General features: G+C 39.2%; 1 protein-coding gene across 6 annotated transcripts in view; it reads right to left on the bottom strand.

Annotated features, from left to right (window-relative positions):
- Positions 1-3,448: 3,448 nt before the first annotated feature.
- RAB27A (RAB27A, member RAS oncogene family) overlaps positions 3,449-15,208 on the bottom strand; it is an 80,842-nt gene continuing 69,082 nt past the window's right edge. For all 6 annotated transcript variants that reach the window (XM_045162073.1, XM_045162076.1, XM_045162074.1 and 3 more), the window contains one exon: positions 3,449-5,754. In XM_045162073.1, the coding sequence (XP_045018008.1) occupies positions 5,556-5,754 (199 nt within the window). In that variant the 3' untranslated portion in view covers positions 3,449-5,555. The remainder of the gene's footprint in view (positions 5,755-15,208) is intronic.

Consider the following 15,208-nt stretch of genomic DNA (forward strand, 5'->3'; position numbering starts at 1 on the left):
CTTCTAGTTTACCCATTCTCTTTTCAGACTTACCATTTAACCTCTAACCATTATATTCTGAATGCCAGTGGCTACATTTTCCATACATGGAAGTCTTTTTCTAAATTCAAACCAGTCCTGTATCTTTAATGAAGTCTTCTTTTCCCAGATATTTCAATTCCTTTTATGTTTGTAATTATTTTATGATCTCCATCTGGAAAGCATATTATTTGAGGTTCTTAAGTGCCATATTGCTGGATTTTGGTTCACGGCCCTTGCTCATGTCTGGGGCTGAAGCGGGTGGGGAAGGATCGGGTTTTCATTTTAAATAGCGAGCTCACCTTAGTAGGTGTTTTCTGTAAAAATTTTGTAAATTCTGGGTGGAAATTTTCCCTCTGAAGAGATTCTGTTTGCTTCTCCCAAGTAATCCAGAAGTACTGCTGCTGCTGCTGCTGCTAAGTCGCTTCAGTCGTGTCCGACTCTGTGCGACCCCATAGACGGCAGCCCACCAGGCTCCCCCGTCCCTGGGATTCTCCAGGCAAGAACACACAAATTATTTTATGTTAGCTTATGTTAATTTTTTGGCTTAACCATTCCCAGAAAAAAAAAAAAAAAAAAAAAACAGGAGAGGAGTAACATAAACTTGAATCTTAAACCTGTGTAAAAGCACACTTATGGTTATAAATTTGTAGCAGAGATTAACACATAGACCAGGCCCCAGGTTTCCGTGTGTTTGGGGTTAGGAGGCCCTCCATTCCAGCGTCCTACCTCCAAGGAATCCGAAGTTTTCTCTCATGATGGCACATAGCCATTAAAGCTGAGCACCTTGATTACTGATCTTGCAAAATCCAAACCAAAAGCAAACCACATCCAGTATCAGTTTGTTACAAGATCCCACTGTTGTTGCTGATGTTGTTGTTGTCTGTTTTGTGGAGGAAGAGGGATGGTCTCTAGGTATTATCCTTACTTTCTTAAGAGATCAATAGTTCATTTAAAAACTACATTCATTATATTTTATCCAGCATTATCAAGTGCTTTATATTAGAAGAGTTTTATAGTTCTAAACTCATCCGTCTTGCCAAAAATAGAAGACCTGGAAATACTATATAGAGTTTTCCGGGTTACAAGAAGCCAAGCAAAGCATTCTTTATTGTGCAAAAATAAACAAATGAGGACTAATCAAACATATAAGCTTTTGCATAGCAAAGGAAATCATAAAACAAAAAGACAACCTATAAAATGGGAGAAAATACTAGTAAACAATGTGACTAACAAGGGATTAATTTTCAAAATATACAGACAGCTCCTACAACTCAATATAAAAAAAAAGCAATCAAAAAATGGACAGAAGATCAGAATAGACATTTCTCTAAAGAAGACAGGCATGTGAAAAGACGCTCAACATCACTAATCATTAGAGAAATGCAAATCAGAACTACAATGACATATCACCTCACACCAGTCAGAATGGCTATCATCTAAAAGCCTACAAATAATAAATGCTGGGGAGGGGGTGGAGAAAAAAGAATCTTTCAACATGGTTTTTGGGAAAGTAAATCCGTGCAGCCACTATGGAAAACAGTATTGAGATTTCCTTTAAAAACTAAAAATAGAGTTATCATATGACCCAGCAATCCCACTCCTGGGCATATATGGAAAGGACAAAAACTAATTTGAAAAGATACTTGCACTCCACTGCTCAGAGCAGCACTGTTTAACAGTCAAGACATGGAAGCAGCCTGCCCCCATTGACAGATATATGAATAAAGAAGATGTGATATATATATATATATATATGTGTGTGTGTGTGTGTATATATATATTCACACACAGTGGAATATTACTTGGCCATAAAAAGAATGAAATAATGCCATTTGCAGCAACATGGATGGACCTAGATATTATCATACTAAAGAAATTAAGTCAGGCGGAGAAAGAGAAATACTATATGATATGTCTTAAATATGGAATCTAAGAAACAGTACAAATGAATTTATTTATAAATCAGAAACAGACCCACAGACATAGGAAACAAACTTATGGTTACCAAAGGGGAAAGGAGGAAGGAGGATGAGGAATATATTAGAAGTATGGGATTAACAAATACACACACTACTGTATATAAAGTAAACAACAAGGCCCTACTATAGAGCACAGGGAACTATATTCAATAGCTTGCAATAACCTATAGTGGAAGAGAATCTGAAAAAGAATAGACACATGTATGTTATATATTAATATATACTTATATAATGTATACATAATGTTAGCAAAGAATTACTTTGCCAAAACAGATTGTAAATAAACTACAGTTCAGTTTTTAAAAACTCCTAATTGGGAATTTCCTGTTCTGTCCAGTGGTTAGGGCTCCACACTTCCACTGTGGGGGCAAGGGTTTGATCCCTGGTCAGGGAACTAAGATCCTGCATGCCACTTGGAACGGCCAAAAGCAAAAAACACAAAAACCCCAAAAGTCCATATTGAACATTTCTTCAATGGATCGTTAGTTATCTTGGTATCAACTTCAAAAGATCAAGAGTATACCTCTCAGAGTTCCTAATTTCTTATAATAAACCAATATGGACTTATTATTTGAGAACCTTTCTAAACATTTTGAAGTCTTGGAGTCTTACTTTGAAAACTCTTTCATTTGACCCTGCTGCATCTTAAGTCCTCTATTCAGTCCAATAGCCATTTGAGGACCTACCATGTTCCAGGCCTTTTCCAGGTAGCAGCAACACAGTTTTGAAGAAAACTTCCCATGTCCCTGTCCTCATGGAGCTTATATCTTAGTGGATAGAGACAAACATACAAAGATATTGACTGGTGACAAGTGACATGTACAAAATCAGAGCAGAATAACAAGGCAGCGGGGGACAATCTGATAGGGGCCATGAGAGGGAGTGACTGCTGTTTTATAGAAGGTGATCAGCCAAGTCCTTTTGGACAACACGACATTTGAATTGTCCTACAGGGTGGGAGAGGGAGTCATGTAGATATATGGAAGACAAGCATTCCAGGCAGAGGGAACAGCAGATATTCCAGGAACACACTTGACTGCTCCAGGGAGGCCAGTATGCTCACAGAGGAGTGAGTGAGGTAGACAGGGTGGCAGGAAATAAGGTCAGAGAGTCCATCTCCGCGTATTCCCTCCTCATCCAGTTAAGTACCACACCCTCCCCAATGCTTCTTGCATCCCATCTCTCAGCCCCAGTCTTAGTTCAAGCCCCTACCATCCTTGCTTTGTTCGCCTGTCAACAGCCAGCACAACACTTCATGCACTGTCGGTGCTCCATCTGTGTTTGATGATGACATGTGTGAGTTACCTTCTCCAGAACATGTTATCTTGGCTGGTCCCTCATCAAGTACCTAATGGAATTTGTGTCTCTGAATGTGCTTTGCTTGAGCATTACATCCTCTGGGTTGAAACTTTCTTGTAAAGGGAAATGAAGTTATGTTCACACATAAATGACAGATTAGACCACTTTTTTATTATAAGCTTATCTGGCACAAAATTCACTGAAGATACACTTCACTTTTACACAAGCCTGTAAATAGAAAAATACACTGACACAGAAAAAAAGTTTATGTTGGTGCTTCAAAGTAAATTTAAACACATGATTTCCAAAGAGAATACAGGTTATTGATGTCAATAACTAAAAATGGCTCTTGTGTGTGCACTGTCTCGTGTATATGTTTCACTGTGTATTATGTTTAAGGCCAATAGAATCTGTATGAATTGCTCATTTGGTTCCTGATAGGCTGACACAATACAGATATTGTTTTCTTTTTCACTCTACAAATAAATCATATAAAATGTTCCCTGGTACATAGCTATAAAATTATTTTCTCCACTTCAGTCTTACAGCAATTTTACAAGGCACTGCTTATGATGAGGACTCTGATCCAGAAATAGCTGGACCTTTTATCACTAGGATACACAATTCAAATGCATAGGACTCAGTGACTTCTTAGTATTTTAAAAAGTCTAAATTTTAAGGATAGAAATATATAAGATCTTACAAAGCACAACTAAGTTTCTTAAGCAGATGGTGGGAGGGCAGTGGCAAAAAAAAAAACAGGACAGATGGTCCATAAAAAGCCATTTGAAAATTATCATGTACCAGTAGCTACTTTTCATCACAGTTTTATTTTTCTAATTACAGTTATGCCATCACAAAATACATTTATTTTTATTCTTTATTTAAATTATAATGAGTGGTATTTCTTCCTAAATAGCCATTAAGTTCTTTGGAAATCTTAATCCACTTAAACTACTTTAATAAATAAGAATTTTCCCCTTTGAGTTTTATAAACAACTGCCATGAAGCATATTTTGAAACACACCTTTAATTTGGTAAAAAAGACATCTTGGCAGTGTGGAAGAGTACATGACCTTGGCAAGATCCAGCAAGTATAGTAAATACCCATGATCTCAGTGAAAACTACAGGCCATAGAATATTTTGTTTTTCTATTTTGAGACAGAATACGAATGTAATTGCTTAAATACAAACATCCATCTTCCACCAAACAGTATAAACAGACATGTTATGTAATTATAAACTAATTCCTTCAATTCCACCCATATAAAAATAAAACAAGTTTCAAAGATCAAGATAGAGCCTGATGGTGAAAAAAAATGAGGAGTCGTTCATAAGCTAATTGAAACTGCAGCCTGAGGATGCCAGACCAACATTATAAATATAAAGAAAAGCTAAATATTTGCTTATCACAAATAACTTCAGCATAAGCACCAGCTATGTTCAATATGGCCAGCACATAGGCCAAGTATAAATGCACATATCACTGTGAACTAAAGGCATAAAAATCTAATTCCCTGACCCTTCAATCAACCTTTCAGAGCAAAGGGAATCGGGCAGGGAGCCAGAAGTCCCCACTTCAGTCACTTACACAACACTAAACCACCCTAGTCCTTACTCTCAAGGCCCTTCCCACCAAAAATAGTCACAGTGAGCATGAAATTGATCAATCCAGTTTATCCAGGGCCTATAGATATGGCCAATCATTTCTCCTATATTCATTTTAAAGAGAATGCTTACATAAATTATACTCACGACATTGAACCATCATTTGTGTATATTCTTATTTAATATTTAAATTGTTTAGATGACATTTTAGAAAGTCCCCTGTGGTGCAAGAAGTGTCTTAAATTTGCGTTAAAGACCGATATTACATCTAAGATCTTAAAGGTGAGACTCTGGGCCTATCTATGGTAAAGCAGGGATGGTATCTTCAGTCATTATACATAATAAATGCACTGTTCTGTGGCTACAAAATCCTGAATCCTTGAACAATCTACTGCCATGGGGCTAATGTTTCATAAGGCACTTTTGGCTATGTGAGATATTTTGCCTCTCAGGCTGAAACTTAAAGAATATTTACAAAGCTGCAGCAAAGTAATTTTAAAACGGGATGCTTTACTGATAGGTCTAATTGGGATGGTGAGAAGCAGTTTGCACGCAAGGCCTGTTTGCCTCTCTCTGAGTCATGTATCACCATAGGGAAGGTCACAGACATGGGCCCCTCGAATGGCTGTTCAGCTCACTAAGCCCCCTCAACAGCCACATGACCCCTTCTCCTTTTCTTCATTCAGCTGATCTGCAGAGGTGTGACCGTTGGAACGCACCACGCCTTCGGGAATCCAGGACTTGTCCACACACCGTTCCATTCGCTTCATTATCAGGTCCAGGAGCGTCTCAATAGCCTGGTTTATGTTTGTCCCATTGGCAGCACTAGTTTCAAAGTAGGGGACTCTGAAAGAAGCAACAACCTGGGTTATAGCGTGTGGCGGGAAAGGTCAGTGACCTCTGCCCTTGATAATTCAACTTAGAAAATCAGAAGAATATAAATATATTTATATTTATATAATATATATATATAAATATGTATATATTTATATATATATAATAAATATATAAGACAAGAAAGGCATTTTAGCACATTGAAAAGTAAAATAATAACTGACACTGCATTCCTAACAGAGATGTAAAACTTCCGGGAGTTTTTATCCCCATTTCACAAATGATGAAACTATAGCTCAGAAAGATGAAGTAATGTGCCCAATTTCATAATGCTAGAAAGGAGTGGAACCAGGCTTTGAATCCACAGCTATTCAAGTGTAACCAACTCAACTATAGCCTCTACTGGTTCCAAATTTACATGATGTTGTATGAAGTTCTCCAAAATAGAGAACTCTCACTTGCTGTCAATGGGGGAAAAAAAAATACAAGCCGACATGAGACATCAGAGATCCCTGGCCGTATTCGTCAAGGGCTTGGCCACTTGTCAGCTCCAGGCGGTATTCCTGGACCACACCCTTGAAGACAAGACATTCTGAATTTTATAGCACTTGAGGGTTCCTCAAGCATATCAATCTTAAGCGTGTTTATTTTGTTATCCCAGGACCCGAGATTAGGTATAATTCTTTAGTAACTCACAAAGCATCGTTTCAAAACTATAAGGTTATTTTCATGTGTTCTTAAGACATCATCAGTCTTCTTGCGGTGGTCACCCTTCATACTTGGTCTTTGCAAGGGGATTAATCAATTACCTGCCAGATTCTTCCCCCTTCTTAATAAAGTCATGAAAATAATGATATAGTTATATTTTCTTCAAACTGTTAACTTCATTCCCACCACTTAGTAAGGAGTCTGACCAAAAATACTCTTAGATGTAAAAACTACAAAAGAAAGTTGTTTAGCCCCTTCAGGAGTCCTGCAATTGAATTCAGTAAAATATTCTTTACATTTATAGATACTTTAACATCCATCTCTATTACTCTTGCTGAAGAATATCTGTTTTCCTGTGTTCTCATAGCATGTTAACACTCCATCAATGACTCTGATTACAATTCATTACTTCCTGACTAGGAGCAGCTTCCACAGGAGAGCTTTAACAGAATTATTTTAACCTTCTTAGTGCTTTGACAGATATTTTCAGAACTGTTCTGCTTCCTAAGAATCACAGTAGGGGTACATGTGGAGGCATGAAGGTTATCATGAAGTCCATTACGATTCCTCAAGATGATGCCTTATTATCTGCTTGCTTCCTACAGGAACTAACAGGCCTTGCAACTGGACTCTATATTCTTTCCTGTTGGAGTGTAGCTCATAAAAACTGCTTGAGGAACCATCTCTTCATTTGAGCATCTATCCATCTATCTGTGAGGTCTGATGGACATAGTTGTTCCACTGATTCTACCATGCCCATGTTCATAGCCCTTCATATGCTGACTCTAAAATACCTTCATCAGGTGCTTCCCTGGTGGTCCAGGGGCTAAGAATCTGCCTGCCAAGGCAGGGGACATGGGTTCAATTCCTGATCCAAGAGGATCCCACATGCCAAGGAGAAACTAAGCCCATGTGCCACAACTACTTAAACCCTGATGCCCTAGAGCCTGTGTGCTCAACAGGAGAAGCCACCACAATGAGAAGCCCGTGCACCACAACCAGGGAGTAGCCCCCACTCAGCACATCTGGAGAAAGCCTGTGTAAAGCACCAGAGGCCCAGCACAGCCATAAATAAATAAATCTTTTTAAAAATAAAGTAAATATCTTAATCAGAGAAGGTCTCACTGGGCAAATTACATAATCTTAGTGATTTTTAAACCTCTTGCCTGGCTATCTCTTTGGTTACTTTCAGTCTTTTTTTTTTTCCTATATCTTCATCTGGTGTCTTAGCCACAAAATGAAGGAAATGCATTTTCCCCATCCCCCTGGTCACATGCAGTATTTCTCTACCAAGTTTGAAGAAGACATTCTTTGTGGAAACTCAATAAATACTTATTTATCAACTATCTATGTTATTAAGTCCCAGGGACACTTTTTGATGCTGCCATTTTTATATGAACTGAATTTTAGATTAAGAATTCTCAAAATTTAAATACTTAGATTTTCTCCATCATGCTCTTTCTCAGTTACACCCAAGGAGAATCATTTAATGTCTAAGAATATTGCTTATATTTAAGGAGAAGTCTTGATCATTCTATCACCATTCAGAAAGCTATTGTTTCATGAAAAAGCAACTGAAAAATTCATCTCTCCCTATAAGAATAATGGGTTGAAATTGGAAATACAAAAATAAAAAAGTAGTTGAGCAGAAAACTTTCTTGTAAACACTGGTTACAATGGTTCACATCTCATTTTTAACATTTCCTCAAAGTCCATCATAAATATCTTTCCAACCATAGAGTCCTCAGCCTCACTGAATTCCTCAACAGGATCTCTCTCCATTACGCTATTTCTACTTTACATAGTTTCTTCCATCTCAGCTCCTAATATCCCATAACCATTTAAAGGCATAAATGAAAAAAATATAAATAGTCTAAAAATGATAGAACCTATACATGAGGGCTTCCCTGGTGGCTCAGATGGTAAAGAATCTGCCTGCAATGCAGGAGACCAGGGTTTGATCCCTGGGTCAGGAAGATCCCCTGGAGAAGGGAATGGCTACCCAGTTAAAACTACGGTTTTTCCAGTAGTCATGTATGGATGTGAAAGTTGGACCATAAAAAGGGCTGAGCACCAAAGAATTCATGCTTTGAACTGTGGTGCTGGAGAAGACTCTTGAGAGCCCCTTGGACAGTAAGGAGATTAAACCAGTCATTCCTAAAGGAAATCAACCCTGAATATTCATTGGAAGGATTGGTGCTGAAGCTGAAACTACAATACTTTGGCCACCTGATGCAAAGAGCTGACTCATTAGAAAAGACCCTGATGCTGGGAAAGATTGAGACCAAGAGGAGAAGGGGGAAACAGAGGATGAGATGGTTGGAGGGCATCACTGACTCAATGGACAAGAATTTGGGGAAACTCTGGGAGATAGTGAAGGACACGGAAGACTGGCATACAGTCTTCATGGGGTCACAAAAAGTCGGACATGACTTAGCAACTGAACAACAACACCCACTCCAGTATTCTTGCCTGGAGAATTCCATGCACAGAAGTACCCAGTGGGCTAAATAAAGGGGACCCCATTTGTACATGGGGTCGCAAAGAGTCAGACACTTAAAGACAGTCTGGACAATGGTTAACAGCCATAACTTCTGGAGCCAGGTTGCCTGGATTCAAATCCTATTACAACTCCATCCTAACTGTGTAGCACTGGCAAACTATAAATATCTGTGCCTCAGTTGCTTTATCCATAAAACCAGAAACTATCACTATCTTCCTATTAAGGATTAATTGACTTCTAAAGGAAGTCATCTAAAGGACTTAGACTGGAGTCTGACACATAAGAAATGTGTCGTTTCTGACAAATCTGTCATTAATAAACATTTTCTATTTCAAACACAGTAATGGGTTACAAAAGTTTGTTTTTAACTTTGTTGTTTAAAACTCAGAATATATAGAATCACTGAATTGTGGAAAATCATAGCTCCAAGAGACCTTACCAAGATTATAAACATTAACTTTCCAGACTAGCCCACAAAAATTGATTCAATCCACTATGAAGCTGATCTATAGTCTTGCCCTAAATTCTAGTAGTCTGAATTATGCTTCCCTACATTAGAGATGGCTCACTCAGATCTGTCCTAGCCAAAGCGTTTCATGCTCCAAAGCATTTGTTTCCCTCCAGTTCTTGTCAAACCATACTTACTACCATTCCTTACTATCATAAGTGATCATCATTAAATGCTGAGAGAAAACAGATCTTACTTTACTGATTAATACCATAAAGAAGGCTGAGTGCTGAAGAACTGATGTTTTGGAAATGTGGTGTGGGAGAAGACTCTTGAGAGGCTTTTGGACTGCAAGGAGATCAAACCAGTCAATAAATCCTAAAGGAAATCAGTCCTGAGTAGTCACTGGAAGGACTGATGCTGAAGTTGAAGCTCCAATACTTTGGCCACCTGATGCAAAGAGCCGACTCATTGGAAAAGACCCTGATGCTGGAAAGATTGAAGGCAGGAGAAGAAGGGAAAGACAGGACAAGATGGTTGGATGGCATCACCAACTCAATGGACATGAGTTTGAGTAGGCTCTGGGAGATGGAGGAGGACAGGGAAGCCTGCAATGCTGCAGTCCATGGGGTCACAGAGTCAGGCACAACTGAGCAACTGAACAACAAATGACTGACGCTTCTAGCAGAACTATGAGCTATTCTCTAATGTTTACTAACTTAAGTAAATACTTACTTGACAGAATTTCAGGGTATATGAGTGAAAGCATACATTTTGAAGTCACTCATATTAAAAGAGGTACAATATTAAGAAGATATAGAGTTTTAATCTCAAATTCTACTAACAAACTAAAAATTAAAAGTGTATTTTCTGATCGTTTGTGAACTTCCAGGTGATGTGACCCGGAGTCAGGTTAACAACCTTAAAATCTTCAGACTAATTATTCAGAGTCTTCTAAGCAACTGAGGCACCCCACTCCAGTATGCTTGCTTGGAAAATCACATGGATGGAGGAGCCTGGAAGGCTGCAGTCCTTGGGGTCGCTGAGGGTCGGACACGACTTAGCAACTTCACTTTCACTTTTCACTTTCATGCATTGGAGAAGGAAATGGCAACCCACTCCAGTGTTCTTGCCTGGAGAATCCCAGGGAAAGGGGAGCCTGGTGGGCTGCCGTCTATGGGGTCGCACGGAGTCAGACACAACTGAAGCGACTTAGCAGCAGCAGCAGCAAGCAACTGAGGTAATACGGTTTTTATTCCTATAGGAATAAATGAATGATAGAGATCACTCCTTGCCACCCTCAGCTCTTTGAGCTGCCAGACAAAAAGTAAACTAAATGAGATGGACAGCAAAGATCCTGAATTAAGACTTTCTTTCCATCATAAAATGATGTCTCTGGGAATTCCCTGGCAGTCCAGTGGTTAGGACTCTGAGCTTTCACTGCTGAGGACGTGAGTTCAATCCCTGATCAGGGAACTAAAATCCTGCAAGCTATGTGGTGTGACCAAACAAACAAAAAATGATGCCCTGTGCTCACATTTGAAAATTGGACTGCTCAGCTTGTCCTAACGGCATAGAAATTCTAGCATAGAGTCAGACATATTTTTATGTCCATTATCTTCTTGATGTTCACTTTTAGAAGGTACTTGGGCTACTTTATCCGAACAGTTCTCTGTATTTGTAAAGAGGTATAACAGTGCTTCATGGGGTCTTAATAAAGAAGCAATAAGATAATACAGGTAAAGGGCTTAACACAAGCTTAGCGTCCAGCAAGTGCTCAATGGATGTTCACCCAATGGGATTCTCTTCTTCTCTAAACATAATGTTCTGCTTTTCCTAAAACTTTCCAGGCAAAAATTTAGTACTCTTAGCTTAAATTCAAGTGGAGCAACTGCCCCACTGTCAAGCATAGAGACAGGTGTACTGTTCCTTCTTGCCACACGATGGTGCTAGTGCAGAACAACTAGGAAGCAGCTCGTCAAACCTTCAGAAAAAATCCTGTGCAGCTGATATCCCTCCATACATGTGCGCTAAATGGATTTTGGAACACTCGCAGAACACCAATTTTGATGCACTTTTAATAAATAGATACATCACAAATTTTTAAATTTAAGAAAATGAGGGGGACATGACCATTTGCAGTCTTTCACCAAGATACCTATATCCAGCTCATGTCATAGTTTAGGATCCAATTTTAGGTGTTCTCTCTTCTCTTACTTATTTCTACAAAACGAGAATATCCCAGGTCCCAGTTAGAGGTTCCCAGGAATGAAAAGCAAGCGTATTTGGTGATTCCGTGCAACGGTTTTAGATATTTGGCTCACATGTGTATCCACAAATGATGGAGGAATTTTTCACTAAACTAAAAAGCGAGTCTCACTACTTTTTATAGCCTGCCGGCTGCTGAGTGAACAAGCCTCTAGAGGGAAGGGTGAGGCACACGCTGCTGCACCCTGGGAGACAGTGCCAAACGAAAGCCAGATCATCCTCTGAGCTCTGCGGGGCCCTGGAAATCAGTCTTGTCTGTTTAGTTGCAGCTTCTGTGTGTGGTTTTAAAATGTGCCCAATGATAAGTCATTATTTATTTCTTGAATAAAGAGAAGATATCATCAAGTTTTCAAAGAATCAAAGCACCAGAGATCAAGCTATTCATACATTTCATCTAGTTCAGACTAGATGAAATACTGAGTGCCGCCTGCTGAGCGAAACCACTGTTCCCAGAAACGGTCTGTACTCATATTATTAATGCTGTAAATAAAAGTTTTTAACACATCCTCCGTTCCAGAAACTCTTGAGCACTTTCTCATCATTAGCCAGTAGTCTCCAGTTGTGGGGGGGTGGGGGGGGCGGAGTTGTCTTCTGTATGCTGTCCCTAAGAATAGATCCTAAAAGTCCTCATCATCACAAGAAAAAAAAAAAAAATTGTAACTACAGGGGACTTCCCTGGCAGGACTGTGGTTAAGACTCCGTGCTTCCACAGCAGGGTGTCCAGTTTCCACCCCTCGTCTGGAAACTAAGATCCCAAATGCCTTGAGGTTCAGTAAAAAAAGAAAAAACAAACAAACTGTAATTACACCGGTGATGGATGTTAACTAAACTTATTGTGGTGATCATTTCACAACATACACATAAATCAAACCATTAAGTCATATACCTAAAATGAATACAATGTTATATGACAGTTTTATCTCATTCTGTGAAAATTTACTGCTTATTTCTTTGCACAGCATATGTGATATGCATACATTCAATTACCATACTTTCATCATATTCATTATGTCCTCTATTTCCCTTAACCCTGAATTGAGAACAAAAGGCTTATACTGACCAACACCTATCTTCTGTGAGTAAAGAAGAGGACAGAAGGACACTCAGATGCAACCATTTTCACTTACAGTGAAGTCTTTGCCTATAAGCTTATGGCTCGTGCTCGCTTGGTAACAATCCATGTCCTTGCCCCATCTATAGCACAGCTGATATCATTAACTGTGTAAGAGAAAAAATCCTCCTGGACTTAGCGTGGATTTCCCAGTGATCAGTCGGTGAGCACATGTCCATCCCCAAATGTGGCACAAGTAGACACCTGCTTCATATTCTGTTGCACCATCATTTTGTCCAGTTCTGTGGGCAAGGAAAATATCTGCCAGCATGCACAGCTCACGGTAACCTGACACCTACACGGGTGCTTCTCAAAGTGCTATCCTCAGTCACTAGTAGCAGCAACATCTAGGAATCAGCTAGAAATGCAAAATGTGGGGCTTCATCCCAGTCCCACTAAATGAGAAACTCAGTGGGACCCAGAGTTCAGGTGATGCTGTGGCACACTTAAGTCTGAGATCTAATAGTATCATCTAAAGGAGGAATGTTGCCAATATGCTTTCTGCTTTTTCTTCTAACATATTTGTCACTGACTTCGCAGATATTTTTTAAAGTGTTTCAGCAACAAAGTAAATATCATGGTTTTGACTGGCAGAAGTACAAATCTGAATAACCCTCTCTGATTGCTCTCTTCTCTGATTTCATTGTCAATATTATTCAATATTGGAAAGTATTATTTTGTAGTTGCTCTAAAAAAGCTGGTTTATGGGCCACATTGCTTCGTTGTATTAGAAAGTGACCTAAGAGCTTCATGTTACAATTTAAACAAATGCTATAGCAAAGAAAGGCAGGGGAGTGGATTAGGGGTAAAGGGATTCTTAGTCTACTAAAAATAAATTTTCCAATATTCATCATCATGCATCCAATTCACCCTTTCTATTCTGGGCTGCCGCATGAAGTTCTCATTCTCAAATTTACTTGTCCCAGCAGACACACCTTTATATTTCTTATTTGCACTGCAGCATGTTTTTATTAGGTTTGCAAAGTTTTTCTGAGACATAGTCTTTCATTCTTAAATACACATATATTTCAGAGAGCCACTTGTGAACCAACAACCCATTCTTATGAACTAAGGATAGATGGTAATGCAACAGTAACAAAAACCACAAATTTATCAGATAACATACAAATGATATGAAGATATCCCATAAACTACTGTTTTCTGATTGTTAGCACATAGATGGATTAACCAATATAGTATTTTAGTGCATGTGCAACCAATGAAAATATTACAATTATTAAAAATGAAAAAAAAAGATTTCTGTGAAAATAATCATTAAACTTAAATGTCAAATCTGTCCAATCCATGTGAACCAAATTCTCTTTTACACCTTCTTCTGAAACTCCCAATAGCCTACAGAACTCTATTTTATGCTTCTTAAATCCTAAGGGAAGTCTGCTTCTATCCCTTCCCATCTTCAATAACCTCCACTATTTTATCTGCTAATCTCTCCTCTGCTCATTTTAACCCAGTTCAGAAACTTTACACTGAGCCTCTCTTACAAAATACTGCCCACATCTTCTGAGCTGAGCACCGAGGAAAGGTGGCCCCTTTTGTACCCAGAGTCTCCATATAGTTAGAAGGTAACGGCAGGCTCTCCAATACTGGGCAGGATGTGGAATCCTGAGAATGGGCACAGAGGAAACAAGCAAAGGGCAGGTAAAGCCCAGAGAGGGAATGAGTCAATCCAGACCCCCTACAACACTTGACAATATAATTGTTGGGTCTAGCTAACTTTCCTAGCTGCCCTATTTTATTTTTTCTTGTCTTTGCAAATACACTTCTCAAAAGCCTGGTCTAGCTAGGTCCACAGCTTCCATTGCTTCATCACTTACTTCCTCCTCACCCCATTGCAACACAGCCCCCAGCTTCAACACTTCAGAATCCACCATGGTATCTGATCCCTCTTCCTTCCACTACTTTACAAAAGTGACTATCAAGATAGAAGTGGGCATATCAGGTGATCAGAATCGTCCGTGGAGCTTGGTCAGCCCCCACTTCAGAATCACCTCAGTCAGAGGTTCTCAAGTTCTTTTCCAAAAATCATATGGAGGGATTTCCCTGGTGGTCCAATGGTTAAGAATTCACATGCCAATGCAAGGGATGTGGTTCAATCCCTGGTCTAAGAAGATAGCACATGCCATGGGCAACTAAGCCCAAGGGCCACAACTACTGGGCCCATGTGCCACAGCTACTGAAGCCCGTGAACCTAGAGCCCGTGCTCCCCGACAAGAGAGGACACTGTAATGAGAAGCCTGTGCACCGCAACTAAAGAGTAGCTCCTACTTGCTGCAACTAGAGAAAGCCCACATGCTGCAATGAAGGCAAAGTGCAGCCAAAAATTAAATTAATTAAAAATACATAAATAAATAAAAGTCAGTGGGACCATTGCTTTAAAAAAAAAAATCACATGGAGAGTTTTTAAAAG

This window comes from Bubalus bubalis, chromosome 11, assembly GCF_019923935.1.
Source record: "Bubalus bubalis isolate 160015118507 breed Murrah chromosome 11, NDDB_SH_1, whole genome shotgun sequence".
In the NCBI taxonomy this organism is placed as follows: domain Eukaryota; kingdom Metazoa; phylum Chordata; class Mammalia; order Artiodactyla; family Bovidae; genus Bubalus; species Bubalus bubalis.